The sequence below is a fragment of the Accipiter gentilis genome, chromosome 1, assembly GCF_929443795.1.
Source record: "Accipiter gentilis chromosome 1, bAccGen1.1, whole genome shotgun sequence".
Classification (NCBI taxonomy): domain Eukaryota; kingdom Metazoa; phylum Chordata; class Aves; order Accipitriformes; family Accipitridae; genus Astur; species Astur gentilis.
In genome coordinates this window covers 38,373,409-38,390,896 of record NC_064880.1, presented here as the reverse complement: position 1 = coordinate 38,390,896, position 17,488 = coordinate 38,373,409, and the positions used below count along the sequence as shown (strand labels likewise).

At 51.4% G+C, this 17,488-nt stretch overlaps 1 protein-coding gene across 1 annotated transcript in view; it reads left to right on the top strand.

The window, feature by feature from the left end:
- The window catches only part of IGFBP2 (insulin like growth factor binding protein 2), a 64,056-nt gene extending 48,812 nt beyond the window's left edge, over positions 1-15,244 (top strand). The window contains exons 2-4 of the mRNA XM_049815604.1: positions 8,776-8,999; positions 10,468-10,608; positions 12,836-15,244. Of these exons, the coding sequence (XP_049671561.1) occupies positions 8,776-8,999; positions 10,468-10,608; positions 12,836-13,003 (533 nt within the window). The 3' untranslated portion in view covers positions 13,004-15,244. The remainder of the gene's footprint in view (positions 1-8,775; positions 9,000-10,467; positions 10,609-12,835) is intronic.
- The last annotated feature ends 2,244 nt before the right edge of the window (positions 15,245-17,488 follow it).

Genomic DNA, 17,488 nt, shown 5'->3' with positions numbered 1-17,488 from the left:
CTGCTGTCTGGAAAATCGACTGTGGAAAAGTGAGATGTTATTTAAAAACTAATAATACAAATGGCTGAACTTCATTCCATTTGCATGCAATAGTCATAATAACCAGAGAAGCCAATGTGTCTGAGAAGGGAGTGGAGCAATACCGGAGATAGGCGAGAGACAGCTCTTGCAGGCAGGGTGGGGCACTGCCCTGACCTTTTGGGGGTTTCAAGTATTTTTTGCCTTACTTCTAGTATTTTTGTCCTGATTTTGAAGCTTTTGCACCTTTCTATAGGGCAGAAGGTCAGACTTCTGGGAAAGCTGCGTGCAGAGTGGCCAAAAGGTGTGCAGAAATACCCTGCTGTAGGCTCCTCTGGTTGTGCCCTGTCCAGAGCTGCTTCCCCACCAGCTGTTGATCTCAATGGGGGTTGTGAGCAGGCACCAAAGGGCACGGCTGGGCTTCCAGAGCCAGAGGACATCTTTCTGGTGAGCTAAGCCATCCTTGAGGAGCCAGAACAGGCGGAGAGCATTGCCAGAAACAACTCCAAGACTATCTTCCCTAGCTTCTCATATGATAAAGACCACAAAATTTCCCTTAGCCACCTGTCCTTGGAGCAAGATGTCTTGTATTTGGCTAAAGCACCCTATCCAAGAGACACGTTATGTGGGTTTGAAGACCCCAATGGACAGATGTGAGCATTTCCTCCAGTAGCACATCTTTCCTTGGTACAGGTTCAAATTGATTTTTGACAGTCTGTCTCCAGCTAACTTGGTCTTTGCTTGTCACTGCCTGCACCTAGAAAGGCAGTCATCTTAAAATAGGAGAAGAGTCTGAACAGGTCCTGTATAATATACTTTTTCAAAAAATGTGTGAGGGAGGCAGAAATGTTTAGTGTGAATTTGGACAAGAGTTTCTTGTTTGTGATTCCGTGTCCATCAGTCCTTCATCAGCCTGTTCTGGTGGGCTGCAGAGTGTCACACCTGGGAATCAGCCTTGTTAAGAGTCACAGCTGCTGTGACTCTGCCAGCCTCTGGCTCCCCTGCAGGAAAGAGGTGCAGCATCAGAGATCATCTGGATAATAATTAACATGCAGGCACCTTCATGGAGGCTGCAGTAAGGAGAGCTCTTCTGTGCTTATGTGGTCTGTACTGTGGGATGCAAAAGCCCCAATGGGCTTGGACTCGGGGTCAGAGATGAGCCTGTGTTTCCTAAAACAAATGGGGGAAATAAAGGTAATTCAAACACAGCAATAAAACCTGTAGGAAATGAATGATGTGGCTTTGTGGTCTGGTTTTCATTCTGGAAATTCATAGGAACTGAGGATTTAGGAGCTGAGCTTATACTAGAAGTTGGTGCAGGATTTTTGGGGTAGCTGGGTCACCGAAGACCACACAGACACATGTGAGTGACTGGGGAAGGAGAGCAGAGACTTGGCCTGATAAGGTTAATGGATTGTTTTACTCAGGCGTAAGCCCCTAATGGCTAAGTAGCCACTACTCTGGATTTTACAGATGGGGTCAAGGTCAAATCGGGAAGCTGCAGTGCAATTAATTTAAGCTTGGAAGTGTTTTCAAGTTAATTCATTTGGTTCTGCTGGGAAGGTTGCAGCTTTGCAGAGGGCTAATCGGAGAAGTGTGTTGAAAGGGCTGAGATATGGTTCACTAACAAGGGGGAATGCTTTTATAGTGGCAGGGAGCTTGGAGAGCCTCACTCAGCAAAACCTTTGCAACATGTTAAGGTCTTTCCCCTGACCAGGCTGCCTTCATGCACATTGATGTTAAGCACATGTGGCTGATGGCAGTGGGTTTGCACAAGATGAGACCCTCTGGCTCCTCAGCTTTTAGCTGAGTCTGGAGGGTCTCTGCTGTACACGGGCACTGGGATGCCCAGCAGCCCCATGCTCGAGGGAAGAAGTGGGTGAAAGAAAAGCAGGATTGCAAGTGGAAGAAGTTGGGTAAATGAGGGGACTTGAAGCGTTCCCCTGCATTTTTGAGGGACCTGAATGGCGTTTTCCCTTATCATTCTTGGCACGCCGTGAACAGCTGGCGCGGGAGGGAACAGGATGTTGCAAATGACACTTGCAGGCTCGCTGTTGGCAGGAGGAGGGCTGGACCAGACCTTCCCCAGCAGTGGTTTGTGCTCTGCTGGGTCCACACACAGTGGGCTGGTGATGTGCTACACGGCCCATCAGTCAAATTGTTTTGAAAGCAAGCTAACAAAACAAACCCTGCTATTTTATCTCTCTCCAGCCTGGCTGCACATTTCCATGAAATGGTGGAAACTTACTATTTTTGAGGATTGTGTTCCTGTTTGAGATGTAGTTGGCATTTGTTGATGTGTTTGTAGATATATCGGGAGGTGGAGGAGGACTAATAGGAGACAGGCGGTCATGCAAACACATGCACATGCAGAAACACATAGAGGCAGGCTGTGTTATTGCACAAGCCTTGTATCCTTGGGAAACCAGTCTACAAACATGATTTAAAATAATAAAAAAAAAAGTATGTTTGAAGTAAAGCCCAGAGGAGGGGACATCTCAGTCCCTCTTCTTTCCTCACCTGACATCAGCTCCATTTCACTATCACTTCTGTGCTTGCTCCAGGGTGCCAGAGGAGTTTGTGTGCAATGGGGCACAGGTGCACTCTAGGGCACTGCACAGTGGGTAGGAGGTTTTCCTCTGGCTCTGGACCTAGGTGGATGGAGGAGGGAAAGTTGCTCTCCAGCCACCAGGAATGGGCAGAGAAAAGAGAGCGAAGCAGGCTGCTGAAAGCTGCGCTGCCCTGAGTCAATGTCCCTGGCACTTTGGAAGAGCATAAAGCATTTCCTGCAGGATGCCTGAACCAAAAGAAGGCACTGGGTGCCCCTTGGATCACCTCTCGGTGCCAGCCACTCAGGGCAGGGAGAGGAGCTTGCTAAGCAACCCCTGGCCAGAACATGCCGTTCCCTCCCCAGTCCTGCCCTCCCTGCTGGTAGAGATGGGCTGAAAAGATCTCACAGCAAAAATAAAGGGTGTTTGCAGAGCCCCGGGGCTCTCAGCCCCAGAGTATCCGAATGCTTTGTGGACAGCTTATCGGAGAGGTAAAACACGCTCTTGGAGACCGATGCAGGAATTTTCTGGCTGTGGTGTGCAATTGCCTTGCTGTTACTGAGCGAGCTGGTGTGATGAAATAACCCTGGGGAGTGCAGACAGGCAGAGGATCCTGGGAACCCACCCTGAGGAGCATCTTGGCAGGTGGAGAGATGCTCTGACCTGATCTCCATCTCTGTGTCTCATGGGAGCCCATGGTTCCAAGAGATTTGGGAGACCAGCCTTCCTGCCAGCCCTCCCAAAAACTGGGTGGTACAGACACCCCTGGGCTGCCCAGGAATGCTGGCTGTGTGTCCTCTGCAACCAAATCAAGTGCTTAAACATCCACATGTCACCTGTGCAGAACTGGATGAGGCTAAGCAGAACAGGCTCCTGGCTGGGGACAGGGGACCAGGAGGAGGTATGGGGGGGGGGGGGTCATCCCTATAGTTAAATCCAGAAAGGGATCATGCATGACTTCCCCCCAGTTAGGCCTGTCAATGTGTATTAAACCCAGTCTAGTTGGTATTAAACCTAATCTGGATGCAACCTTTGGCTCCTGAACTGCTGATTGCCAGGAGGAGAGCTGGGGGGGGATTGCCCTGTAATTGTGTCCTTTATTCTGTTCCTCCTGAGTATCTACGGCTGGCCTCCGAGAGAGTTGTTGTGAGGCAGGGGGGCTTCTCTGCTGTACCTCCCTTCTGCATCCCTTCTCCTCCCATCGCCTCCTTTCCTACATGGCCCATTGCTCATGCTCCCTTTGTGGCATTCCCCAGTTGGGCGTGCTTTTTTTTTTTTTTTTTATGTGAAGTGAAGAGTGAAACTTGAGTGGCTGCTTTGGCTTCGTCTGTCCCTGGAGAGCTGCATCCAGCCCAGCTTGATTACACCTGGGGCCAGACCATGTACCAGTGCCCCTGCATTTCCCTTCTGCCGCCTGCTGAGCGCTGACAGATGCTGTGCTGTGGCTCAGTGCTTTTGCAGTTTGGCAGCGGTAATCAGCAAACCCTGGGTCCTTTTTGGGGTAGGGAGGGCCTGGGGGGGACTTTGTTCTTGGCAGCTCCTGCTGTGAGGAAATTGCAATGCCGGTATAATCCCTGCTGGCAAACGTTTTCTGAGGTATCCGAGCTCCAGGTCAACAACACCCACACTAGAGCTATTGCACAGGAACCTTCGCCCAGGGCTCTCCTAGAAATACTTTGCAGAGTGATGAGGCAGAGGTCACCGGGGCTGTGGTCAGGGTTTGTCTGCTCTTTCCCCACCTTCCTGTGAGTAATTCTCAGGCCACGGCTGTTGTGCATGTTAAAGGTCAGGTTTAAAGGCTGTGTCAGCTCTCAGGCTGCGAAGGACAAGTGCTGTGGGAGGGAGATGTAAAGCCCCGTCCAGCCCAGGACACAGCCAGGACCTGAGGCTAGCAGAGCTCCGGGCAGGGCGTTGAAGGCCACTTGAATGAAACTTTCTGTGGGTCTGGGACCTTAATCAGCACTTAAACACTGTGCAAACACCCCAGGCAGATAAGCAAATGCATGTGAAACCTCTGCGAAAGCTGTCATCGAAGGAAAGCAAGTGCAAAGAGGGAGCAGTGCTGGAGAAGGCGGCTGTGGTCCTTGGCATGGTGCGTGCTCCCCGTGATACAGGCTGGCCCTCTCGTGCTAAGTGAGTGCTACCGGCTTGATCCCGTCCCACAGCCCAGATACGCTTCGGGGCTCTTCAAAGGGATAAAGATGTATTTTTAACTTCAGACAGCTGACTTTTTTTCTGTGGTGCTTTTTTCTTCTTGTAGCTCTGGAGGTGGCAGGTTGTTTTTAAGCCCCTCTTGTTTCTCAGCTGTCTCAGCAGAGGTGCCTAGACATCTCGGACCAGATTCCCAAAAATTTCAGTGCTGGAAATTGGTAGCCGCATTTGAAAATGTTGGCGAGACTGTACAGCTCCCTACAGATGTTAGCTGATGGCTATTTGAACATGCTTTCACCTTGGCCAAGTCCTCGCCCCATTGAAGCCAATGGGAATTTTCCTTGAAAAAGGCCATAAAGAAATCATTTTCTTGGCATGGAGAGAAGTGTTTCATGGGTTCCACATAAGTGTTCAGGAGAACTTCAGCTATCTGCTTTGATTCCTGCCACGCTTGTCCCGCCCTGCACAAAGCTCTCTACCTTTTGATCCAAAATAGCACAGGAGATGTTTTCCACATGCCATAGGAAAATGGAAGAACTATAAAACATAATTGTTTCGGAGTTTGGCACCTCTCTGTTCACAGTTATATTTAGTGTGAATTGAAATTGGTCAGCAAAAGGGCATTTGCCAGGATGACAAACAAATTAGGATTGTGTATCTGAGGCAATTGCATACCTGCCCATCCCATGCTGGTAGGTTGGTGGGTGGCTTAGCTGGTTCATGGGTAGTCATAAGCAAGTATGCACAACTCCCTTCTGGGCAGCGTTAAAAAGCATTATCTGGCTGTAAAAGGCATTGTTTGGCTCATGGCATGCTCTGTGTTCTCCTGACCTGAGTCTTGATGTCTCCACTCTTGTTGCTACCTGGCCCATTTGCTCTTTGCAATGTGGTCCATCACACCTGATGCTCAGCCTTCTCCCATGCGTGCAGCTTGTCCGTGAAGGATACGCTGGTGCTTTGCACATGGGGCCAACCTCTTCTGTCCCATCTCCCTTCCCCATTGATTGAGCCATCCCTGCGAGCCCCAGGTCAGGAGAGCTCCTCCTTAGAGCAGCACTGGATTTGGGAGAGGGAAAAGCTGTGATGGGGCTCTGGTATCAGCCCCAGGTGGATCAGTCCAGCTTGGCAGCAGGGTGAAGGTATAGCTCACCGTGGCTGGCTTGGCCTTGGAGAGAAGAGCTTGCAGTCGATAGCAGCTAGACCTTCCTGGCCTCTGCTCCAGGCTTGCTCCTGTGATGGTGCCCAGGGAGCCAAGACCAATCTCTCCTGTCCCTGGGTGTGTTCATGCACATGGGCTTGCACACTCTGCTCCCATCAGTGGTTTTCTTTGGGCTGATATTTGTTAGCGTTGGAAAGTGAGAAAAATGAGCGAAAATATTATCAGAAGCAGGTTTTGTGAATGAATCAGCCGACAAGAGGCTTACCAGCTCGCCTTCATTTACTAGCACAGTGCTTATTTGGGCAGATGTCTATATATTTTAGTTGGAGGCAGGAAGGAGCAAGAATCGATGGGGGAAGGCGCTGCTTCCAGTTCGCTGCTTTTCCATCAGTTTGTACCATTGGTTTTCTGAATTAAGCAGGGTACTTCAACGTGTCTGAGATGCTGCCCTGCTGCTGCGCTGGTTCTGCTGTTGTTGACAGCGTGGTGGGACACCAAGGAGAGGAGCACAAAAGATGTTGGAAGGCTAAAACCCTCCTGAAGCAGCTCGTTGAGGATCAGAGTCTGGCCAGCATTGCCCGTCTCTTGCATGGTGCTTTTTCATTTGATCCTGTCTGAAGGCGGCCTCATGGCCTTCTCTTGTCTCACTATGTGTTTCTAATTAACGGGGAGACTGGTGTATAAACAGAAGATTCCTGCTCAAAATATTCCTTGTCCAGCTCCTAGGATGACAGCCAGACGGCAATCGCCAGGCAGCAGCCCAGACTTTGAGCTGGCCCGTCTGGCTATCAAACCTGGTCCTAGTTCTCATCTGGAACCAGTATTGAGGAAAGTCATGGACTATGCCAGATTGGTTTTGCCCCGTGTTTGCTTTTCAGTTGCTACCTAAGCAGCTAAAAACCTGCAGACCAAACGCATCTAGTATTTCTGGGAAGTGGGACAATCCTGGTATTGGGAGATTTGAGGCCAAAATGGTGAGGAAGTTCAAAAAGATATTGGGCAAATCCATTGAGGGCTTGGTCTGTTGGTGGCTTTTAAACCCTGTAGGTCAGATACACTCTCCAGCCATGCAAGTGCCTTTACTGCTGGTCTGCAGCACGGATTGGGAATGGTCCTTCTGATGTGTATACCCAAGCAGCTGCTGATGGTCTCTTGTGGATGGCATGCTGGGCTGGGGTGGCTCTTTGATCCAGCCCACTTGAGCCATTCTCTTGCCATCAGTCTGCAGGCAGCCACACATTTGCTGGGTAAGTTCAGACAACACTCTTCTTGCAGTTTCTCTTGTGTGAGCCTGGGGTTGTAACACCTGAAAAGAGCTTGAAAAGCTGTGGCAGAAATAAAACACTCACTATTATGATTTTTCACGCTCTGTCATGACAGTAGAGCTATGCCCTGATAAAATACGCAGCTTCTGAAAAGGAAATGTTAAAATCTGTAAATGGTCTCCGTGCTTGGTCTTTGAAGAAGCAGGAGAGCGCCATAAATTAAACATTGTTACACAAGCTAAAGCATTGCTTGCCCTCTGTTGTGCACAGTTTGATGTGATTTCTTTACTTCTGTATAAGTGCCTGAGTTCCGGAGTGCTGGAAATCTGAAATCAGAGGTGCCAGAGAGAATGCTGATGTTGGGAGGCTGGGTGCTACCGTTCCTCTTTGGCCTATGCTAAAAGACATCTACGTTTGCCACCATTGTAGGACCAGAGTGGCCTAGTCTGTCACTGGTGTGGAACCTGGGGAGCTGCTAAAGAGCTCCTATAAACAGAGATAGATACAGAGACGTACTTGGCCTGGGTTATTGTGGTGAGAGGTGATGTGTGTGCATGGGTTGAATCAAAATTTGGGCTGGAAAGGACCTCTGGAGGTCTTGGTCCAAGCCCCTGCTTAAAGCAGGGCCAGCTTCAATGTTAGATCCAGCTACAGTGTTAAATGTGCTCGCTCAGCCAGATCAGACCAAGCACCGAGGAGGAGTCGGCTGTCACCTTCTGGGCTTCTGGAGCAAGCAGGAGGAATTGAGATCTGTCCTCATTGCCACCGCAAAGTCCAAAGGGACTGGTGTCTGCAGCATCGCGACCATTGTGTCCTACTTTGGCAAGGATTGCTCTCAGAAACGGCACCCAGTGAACTGGGAAAATGAACAAAGCACAGTGTGGAGGAGGTGAAAAAATTCCAGTGTTTATCCCCACATTACTGCTAACTGAAATGGCTGAGTTAGCTGGGGGCCATGTGGCTTTCAGCAGTGGCAGAGTTGGGCCCAGGACACGTGGGGCTGTTCTACGGTCAGCAGAAGTGGCCAAATGCAGAAGTAGGTAGAAGCTAGATGAGTAATGTGCTGTATGACAAACGATGTGAAAGACGATACGGCAAGGACGATCACTGAAATGGCAGGATCTCTGAGGGAAATTAGGGTGGCCATAAAACAGAGGCAAGGTATTTTTGAAAGCAGGCCTGAGAATTTATTTTAGCACATTAATATTGAGTAAGTATTCCTGGAGATACTCTGGGGGATGATAGATGGACTCAAGGTATTGTTACTAATCACTGTGGTTTTAAGTTTTGGAGCCGAAGTACACTTGGCATCCCTAACCCAACTGGACTTCTGATGGGAAAATTACATTCTTCGGGAAGTAATTTAGAAGGTCAAAGAAAAACCAGAAAGAACTTCTCCAGCAGCGATTTCCCCTGTTCTCTAAACTGTCTTTTAGTGTGGTAATAACTCCAGAATGAAAGGATCTATTCTCACCTTCCAGATGAAAGGGCTAATGCAATTTAAAATTTTTGCATGCAAAGATTTTATGGCTTGGTAACCGGCCATGCTTGAAAGCGATCCAGGATGGGATGAACATGTGAGAGAGCACCTGGCTGAGCTTGACCCTTTCCTTGTCTTCCCTGTCTCCTGCAGATAACGGTGATGACCGGTCCGAGAGCATCCTTGCCGAGAACCATGTGGATGGCACTGCAGGGATCCTGAGTGGAGCCGGTGGGAGGAAGCCCATGAAGACAGGCATGAAGGAGCTGGCGGTTATGAGGGAGAAGGTGAACGAGCAGCAGCGGCAGATGGGCAAAGTCGGCAAGCCCCATCACAACCACGAGGACTCAAAGAAGTCACGGCTGTCGACGGGCAGGGTGAGAGGGCAGGGGGGCATGGGGAGCTGACGGAGGCAGCTGTGGGCTCGCCAGGAAACACTGAACGCAAAAAGCCTTAGTGACATCTGCAACAAACTGTCTTAGGGAAAAAAAAAAAAAGAAAAAAGAGAAAGAAAAAGGGGGGAGAAGAAAAAAAAGGAAAAGCAAATGTTTGCTTTGGCCTGAAGCTGGGGCTGAACACACCATCTGATGAACTTTGATGTGCTGGCGAGGAGGTGTTATTTTCATTGCAGCTTCACCTCCTGACAGCAGGGCTGGGGAAGGGGGGTCCCGCTGGCTTGACACCTACCTCCGCAGGGGTGTGAGCGTGCCCTTTGCCCATGGACCAGCTTTCTCACACCCTTTTTCCAGAAGCAAGTGCCAGGGATGGCTCAAGGGGATTTGGCGGGGGTGAGGGGGACGTCTGCCTGCCTGCTGCAGGGTAGCACCAGTCCAGGTTGAGAGGGAGGCCCAGAGGCCCCAAGGATGGGCTGTGGGGCTGTCACATAGCAGGGAGAGCGACTGAAGTCCTCCCTGCCTCTTCTCGCTCTCTGTCCTCCAGTCCTTGGCCGTGGTTTCCCTCTAGTGGGCAGCTTCGTCAAGGCAGCTAGATGGGATGGGGATGGAAAGCCACCCCAAAAGGTCCATAATACATACCTCTATAAACATATAAGGTATTTATATCTGGGGAGCGTAGAGACAGAAAGGGGCTTTAAAAGAGAGCCCTCATCCCCTCCAAGAACAGGCAAAGGTTCAAAATAAGGTGCGGGCACCGTCGACTTAGAGCTCCCACACTGCTGCTGCTCCTTTGCCGGCGGGGGGGGCGGAAACCCAGCAACTGCAAAAGCGGAGAGGTGTGGACTCACTCTGGCTCACATCAGGCGTAATTCGACCAGACGGCCCTGGCTTGGGGCTGCTGTGGAGCAAGAGGGATGCCTCCAGAGGCTGCCTTTGCTGGGCGCTTGCATTCCCAGGGCTTCCCCTCCACTCCCGTGGGGTCTCACATGCTTTGTGTTGCACTTGTGGGCCAAAACTGCATCACAGGTGTGGGAACTGGGCTATGCTTACGGAAACCCTCCTGGTCTGTCTGGATTAGTCCTGCTTCATATCACTTGTCACCGCCAGTGGGACCCATGGGAGCATCTGTGAGGCTTCTCCTCTGTGTCTCCAGGGCCTGTGACCTGGTGTCATGTTGGCTCTTGGCCACACGAGACATATGGGAGAGATGTGCATGTCTCCCTATGTGGATCTCCACACATCAGCATGTGTGGACATGCAGCACTCCGATTTTGGCTGCCTGCAGGTGAAGTTGGCAGTGGGACCCAGTAGCAAACCTGTGTCACGAGGAGGTGCACACAGGTGTTCATCCCTACTGGTGTTTTTGCTGTCCAAAGTGTTGACATTGAATGGTCCTATTGCCCTCACTTTTTTGTTTTGTTTTGTTTTCTGCTTTCTGGGCTCTTTGCAGACCCCTTGTCAGCAGGAGCTGGATCAGGTCCTGGAACGCATCTCCACTATGCGGCTGCCAGATGAGCGAGGTCCCTTGGAGCACCTCTACTCCCTCCACATCCCCAACTGCGACAAGCACGGCTTGTACAATCTCAAACAGGTAAGTGTGGAGAGCCAGAGCCCTGGGGCTGGCTGCACTCGCAGCAGCAGCCATCGGCTCAGCGTGCGTCCCCACCATGTGCAGGCACAGAGGACGTGCACAGCTCAGGGCCGGGCTGATGTCACGCACATGGTGTGAGGTGTGGGGTAAACAGCAAATACCACACGTGGCATGGACAGGTTTAGTAATACCCAGGTGCATCTGCAGACATGGGCTAGCAAGTGGAGATGCAAGACCCATTTCCACATGTGGCTGTGGGCAGCCCAGAGATGAAGAATCTGTTTAGTTCAGAGTCCCTTCTTCCCTGCGAGAGCTCCTTATCTGTCCGGGTCTATTTTCATGTGCCTTGAGCCAGGTCTTGTCCTGGCTGGGCCCTGCTAGAGGGGAGAAGCAGGGAGGGGCTGAATGCTGGCCAGTCTTGCAGGTGAAGCAGAAAGCACTGCTCCTGGGGTCAGGAAGGTTTCTAGCACACTCTACTGGTTTTCCTCCACAAATCGAGGCTGGTCCTATGGCTCCAGGAGGCATTCCTTCCAGGTGAGGTGGGTGTTGGGGTGCAGCATGCTTCTGAAACTATTTATGGGACTCAAAAGGACTCAAGTGACTCAATGTGTGTCTGAATTCCGACTTCTTGACTTCATTCATGCAAAACCAGCAGGTGTCAGCAGATGAGGTACGGGGAAAAAAATACGAGGGAGAACCTCTTAGGCAGCAAAACACCAGCTTGTCCAGGGTTGACTGGCAGCTATGGGTGAATAGTACCTGGATATGAGCACCCCTTATAGCCATGTGTAGCTGAGCCTTTGGAGGGGACCCCAGAAAACCTGCTGTTTTCATGGCTAAGCCTTTTTTCTCAGGACTACTTCTACACCTTGATCAGGAGCATTAAAAAAAAAAAAAAGTAGGATGCTCTGAGATAATCTCCCTCCATCCCTTCTCTTCCCTATCCCGCCTGGACCCTCGCCCTCCACCTCCCCCTGAAGAGCCCCATGGGCTGGCTGGATCCCCCAGCATGAACACACTTGGAGGGAGTGGATGGAGCAGAGCTGGTGAATTCCCTGTAAGGAGATGAGCTGTGTCTGGGGAACTAGCCTAGGCAATGCAATGATGCATCGTGTACTACAAAAGAAGAGTCTCTGCTGCTCTTGTACCTGGGAAACAAGCTAGCCTGCACTGAAGGGTGCAGACGGGTGACATACTGGTCACTGCTACAGAAAAAGAGAGGGGACGAAAACTGCTTTCTCTTCTTCCCCCACCCCCTGCCCTGGTTAAGGGCAAACAAGGCAAATGTGAAGTGATATCCGTTTCCCTCTATCTGGGTTTCCAGAGTAGAGCATCAGCTCCTTTTCGTTTGCTAGAAAGCAGATGCCAACAAAAGCATTCCCAGTTGCTCCCAGCTCCTGTGGGCCAGTGCTCGGGTGGAGGGTGCCTGGATGCACTCTCCTGCTGGGGAGGCTTTTTCTTTCTCTTTTTGTGGTTTTTATTCCCATGAACAAGGCTGCATTTTGACCTCAGTCCAGCTGCAGAAAATGGCTTGAATTCAGCTTTACTGAGTGCATGCGGAGACTGGCCTGCTGGAGTAACCTCTGTGTCTCCCACTACACTGTTCAGAGACGTATCTGCTGGGAGGGATGAGCTTCAGGTTCAAAGTGCCTGCAGCCCTTCCAGGGCAAGAAACTTCTCTCTAACCAGACAGAGTCCAGGTCCAGATGCACCATGGTCCTTACCTATGTTCTGAGACAGTGAAAGCCTGTTTGGAAACATGTTTGTGTCTGGCTGTGGGAGCCTTGCTCTCATGTTTCAGTTTGTTTAGCCCAAGTGGCAGGTGAGAAGAAGCTTACACGGCTCCTCTGTCAGTCTGTCTCATCCCTCTTCCCCCAGGGATTTTTGACTCTATGGATGCTTTCATCCACAGTTGACAGGGCGCGACGCATCTCAGGGACAGTTGTCCTCGTGGTTCATTAAAATCATTTTCTTGTCCCTGGCACAGCCCCTGGGAGAAGAGGTCCAGCCCTCAGCCGGGACTGCTGGAGCAGTGGTGCTGGTACAGCACAAACCCTGGGGTGTCTGAGTACAGAATCCCTGAATCTTGCCTAAATCTAAACTAGTGCCAAATTGCTGGAGAAACCCCAGCTCTCCCTGTGTTTGGGCTTTGGGCTGGTGGGGCTGGGAAGCGGGTTTTGTCCCCCTATTTCCTCAGCTGATGCCTGCCCTGTCCCTCTCCGTGCAGTGCAAGATGTCGGTGAATGGGCAGCGTGGCGAGTGCTGGTGCGTGGACCCCATCCACGGGAAGGTGATCCAGGGTGCACCCACCATCCGCGGGGATCCTGAGTGCCACCTCTTCTACACAGCCCATGAGCAGGAGGACCGGGGAGCACATGCCCTGCGGAGCCAGTAGACGGACGTGATCCTGCTCGCTGGAGGCGGCTTGCCGTGGCCCCAGTGCTGGATTTTACATGGGTTTCAGCGTGTCTCTTTAGGCTCTGGAAGAGACTAGGGTTGGGTCCTGCGTGCTGCCCTCCTCCCCTGCTGCCCAGCTCCCGGGGAGGGGAGGGATAACAGGAGGGGAAGGGCGGTGGGGGGGTTGCAAGGAGAAGGGACTGCTTTCCTATAGTCTTTCACCCAACGTAAGCCAGAGAACTGGTGTTTTTTGCTCCTCGCCCCGCAGCCTTGCCCTCCCTGCTGCTTCGCGGCATCTTCCTACACCCTCCAGCACAGAGCGCCGTGTGCTCCCCGACACCTCCTGGGGACAAAACCCCTTGCCATGGGCAGGAGTGGGACAAAAAAAAAAAACAAAGGAAAAACCCCACCCTTTCCCCCCTCTTTCCCTCCCTTCCCCAAGACCAAAGACTGTAAATACTGTCGCCTGCCTCTTGCGTCCTGCCGGTCCCCTGCGCCCCAGCCCAGCCATCGGTCCTGGCATGGGATGCGGTGTGGGAGGGAGGGAAGGAGGAAAGTCCCTGGCTTCCCAGCTGGAACATGCTGGTGCGGTTGGGATGCATCCCCCAAGGAGGCATTAGTGAGGGAAAGGGCTAAGGACGAGACAGCTCCCCCCACCCCAAAACACCCCTGTGTGCTTCCCTTCCTAGCTGTGGGGCACAGCCAGCCTCACAGGGACCCGGTTCCGGCCGCTGGTCTGGGAGGAGGGGGCCTTTGGGTGATGGCGAAGCTAAATGCTTGGTTTACTAGGGAATTTGAAGGGCTATTGCCCAGTATTTCTTAGGATCAGCTTATGCTGAGGGAGCTAAAGTGAACTTGCTGGGGCTGGGTGGAAGGATGCCTGTGTAGATTTAGAATAACAAGCCAGAGAGTCTCTCTTTCTCTCTCTCTCTCTCTCATTCATTCTTTCTTTGTTTCTAGATAAGAAAAAACCCATCTAAAACCTGCACTCCCAAGCAGCTGCCCTTGTCCCTCCATTTTTGCTTGGGACTTGAGTGAGCATCTGCTATTCAACACACACTTTTTTTTTGTAAGTGAATTACAGTATATATCTTGCTTTGTAAAGGCCCTGACACACACGCACCCCTCTGCCCACACACACATTTGTACAGATTAAATCCAAGCGATTCCAGGCCGCTCTGAGGAGAGATGTCTCTGCTGTTATTTCACCTGTCGATTTCTTTCTGTACAGAACACACCGAAGCTGAGAATAAATAACTTCCCCGTCGCCTAAGCAAGGAGATTTTATTATTTTCTACCCCCCCTTTTTTTTTTTAATACGGATACCATTTGCAGAGCAATTGCAAAAATCCTCTCCTTACAGAAAAAGCCTCAGGTTTTCCTTAAATGAAATTAAGGGGGGTGGGGGGGAAGTAAAGTAAAGCATCTCCCAGTTTCTGGAAATGCTTCTGAGTAGCAAACAGCCTCCAGATCCCAGGTCCTCTGCAGGGTTAGGTTGAATAGGATGGAGGAAGCGGTTTCATTGGTGAGTGTGGGTGCTGGCTGGGAGCACCCTGTGCCTGCATGGTGGGGGCCAGGCAGGAAAGCTAACTGACCGTGGCCTGCAGGGATGGGACCAGACCCTGGAGACTGCCAGCATGCCCCAGAAACACCAAATGGTGCTGCAGAAACATCACATTGGTGTCCCTACTGCTGATACCCCCTCATCTGTGGACTTTGGTCCAGAGAAGGAAAAGCAAAAAGACTAGTGGGCTTTGGGGGAAGGGGAGCTCTGGAGATTTTCTTGTGCCCCCCGCCCCCCCCCCCCCCTTGGCCCCACATTTCAGATCTCAAGTGGGAAGGGCACAGGTGATCTCTGCAAATTAAGCCCTTTGCACGTGACTTTGGATGTGGTAGTGGAGGAGATAGGGAAAGAACCCCCTTTGGAAAGTCAGGGGTGGTGGTGTGTGCATGTGGATGTGTATGAGAGGGAGGGAGAGTGCATGAGAGAGAGAGAGAGAACACACCTGCATGCAAAGCCAAGTAACTGTAAAAATTATGCTACCTGTTTTCTGTTAACATCTGAGGGTGTTCTGCTTTTTCATGTAAACCTTGCACATGCTGGCTCTCATCTGCAGTTTGTACTTTTTGGTTTGTTTAGGAATCAGGAAGTTTTCTTTTGTGTTTTTCTTTTTTTCTTTTGGAAAAGCTGAGCTGCATAAAGTTGGAATAAATTAAATGGGATGCCAGAAAACTGTCATATTCACCCTCCCCACTTCTCTGTTCATAGGACACATTTCTGGATGCATCACACGCAAATTTGGGCCTGTTCAGCTTTTGTGCTGGGGGTATTGTAAATGCTGGGCCCAACAAGTGGCAACTGGAATTGGGCTTCGTTACTGGTCCCAGTTCTATGAGCAGGGAGGAACGGGTGTCACTTGCCCACTGGCCTGCTGTGTTCCTCCTCCACACTTGGTACCTTGTTGAGTTTGCAAAATGCAACTGTGCCCTCAAGTTCTCTCGAATGAGTGTCTGGCCAGCACATGTGCAGAGAGCATCTCCCTGCCTGACAGCAGCTAGATTGGGTGGAAAAGCGTGGTTGTGTCCTGCTTTGCTGGGCAGAGAGGGTGGCAGCATGAATGCCCTGTCCAGGTCCAGCGTGATGCTCATGAAGCTCCCTGAGTTGCTGAGAGGCTGCATGAGAGCAGTGGTTTCCTGCTCTTCGAGCAGGGGAGCAGCTTTGCAAGGTCCCTCTTACCCAGTGCAGGGACCTCAGGGACCCTGGTAGACACTTGGGCAAAGGCTACAGGAAGAAGGGAGCTCTGCTCTTTCCAGCTTCCCAACCTTGGTATTTCAGAGGCTTCTTGAGTTAGCAGTTGCATCTAACTGTGCTGTTTGTTAGCCAGCAGATGGACCTGTTCTCCATGAACATGTCCTCCCTGTCATCCAGGGTCCTTTAAGCATCTCGCTATGGTTCTGGTCTCCTCTGCACCCCATGCAAAGAGTTCCTTGGCTGAGCGGGGCACTGCAGGGAGAAACCCTCCATGGGTTTCTATGGAGGAACCCTCCAAGGGCTCTCCCCTTTGCTTGCTGAAGGAGAGAAAAATTTGAGCCAGCTGAAAAGCTAGTCTTATTGTTTCCATGCAAAGCCTTTGCCCAGAACAGGCTGCTGGGAAGGTGCAGGGGGACCTGGGCTGCGTATGGGATCAGGGCTTGGCTGAGGTGCTCAATTCACGGGGCTGTGGAGGCAGGTCCCTTGAAGGTCCTGCACCTTCTCCCAGGGTGAGAGGTGCTGCCTAAGGGAGCATGATGGCACAGCTCAGTGCTTGGAGCACCATGGGGAGGCAAAGAACAATAATAATAAAAAACCCACCAATGCACACTGCATTCAACCGCAGCCTTGAAGGAGAGGCCCTGTGTGGCCCCTGACTGCCAGCATTCAGGTAACTGCGGTTTCCCTTTGCCTTCCCCAAAGGAAGGCAAAACCAGCGGGCTGCTTCCCCATTTGTTTTTTCCTACCCTGTGCCAGGATGTTGAGTGGGATCAACACATGCTGACGGGCTGGGCAGTGGTGGGGAGCACCATGAAACTGTATGGGAACTGGAGCCAGTGAGTGTGTGGGGCTGCAGGGAAGGGGGCGGGGGGGGGGGGGGGGGGGGAAACAGGAAAGATGGAGGGTGGGATATAAGCTGGAGAACATGAGAAAAGCAGCAAAATTAACATTTAATACCCTCCTGGTTTGTGCCCCTGGGGAGAGCTGAAGGCAGCTCAGGAGATACCGTGGGATGTATGCCAGTAGCACTGTGGGGCACGAGGATGCTCCAAGCCAGGTGCTGCCCAGGGAGGGCTGGGGGTGGCAGAGGTGCCAGAGCCCAGCCATGCCTGGGGCCATGCTCCTGAGTCAAAAGCCTGAAGGGGACAGGAGCCCTCAGCCCAGCAAAGGGGCTTGCAGACGGCCAGGCTCCTTGCAGAGCAGCAGAGACATAGCAGTAAGGCAGGGGGAGCAAAGAGCTTCTGGTTAGGTTGCCCCAGGGTTGCAATGCAGCCTTGAAGGCTGCATGTGTGTGTGATGGGTGTCACTGCTTGGATCCTGGCTCTGGGATTTCTTCTGGACTACCTTTGTGCCTCCTGTACTCTAGGTAATCAGGTGTGCGGTCGGGCATTGGGACCTGGCCAGCAGCACGCAGGGTACTAGCCGAAACCCCAGCAGCTCTGGTGTACACACACAAAACTATCTATGCTAGCAAACTACAGTTTTAGTATAGTAGAAACACCGTGCACTAGTATAACATAAATAATATAATTAGTATAAGACTGTATCTGTGTACAGCTACAGCTATCTATATACATGCATATAGCTCTAGCTTGTGGGTAGGAGGATTATGACCTGCTAGCCCACTAGCTGGGGGTTAAAAAAAAAAGAAAGCACTAACCTTTTGGGTGGAAAGCCTATTTTCAGTGCCTGTGTGGCCGAAAGCGGCAGCAACGCCTCCTTCGCCAGCAG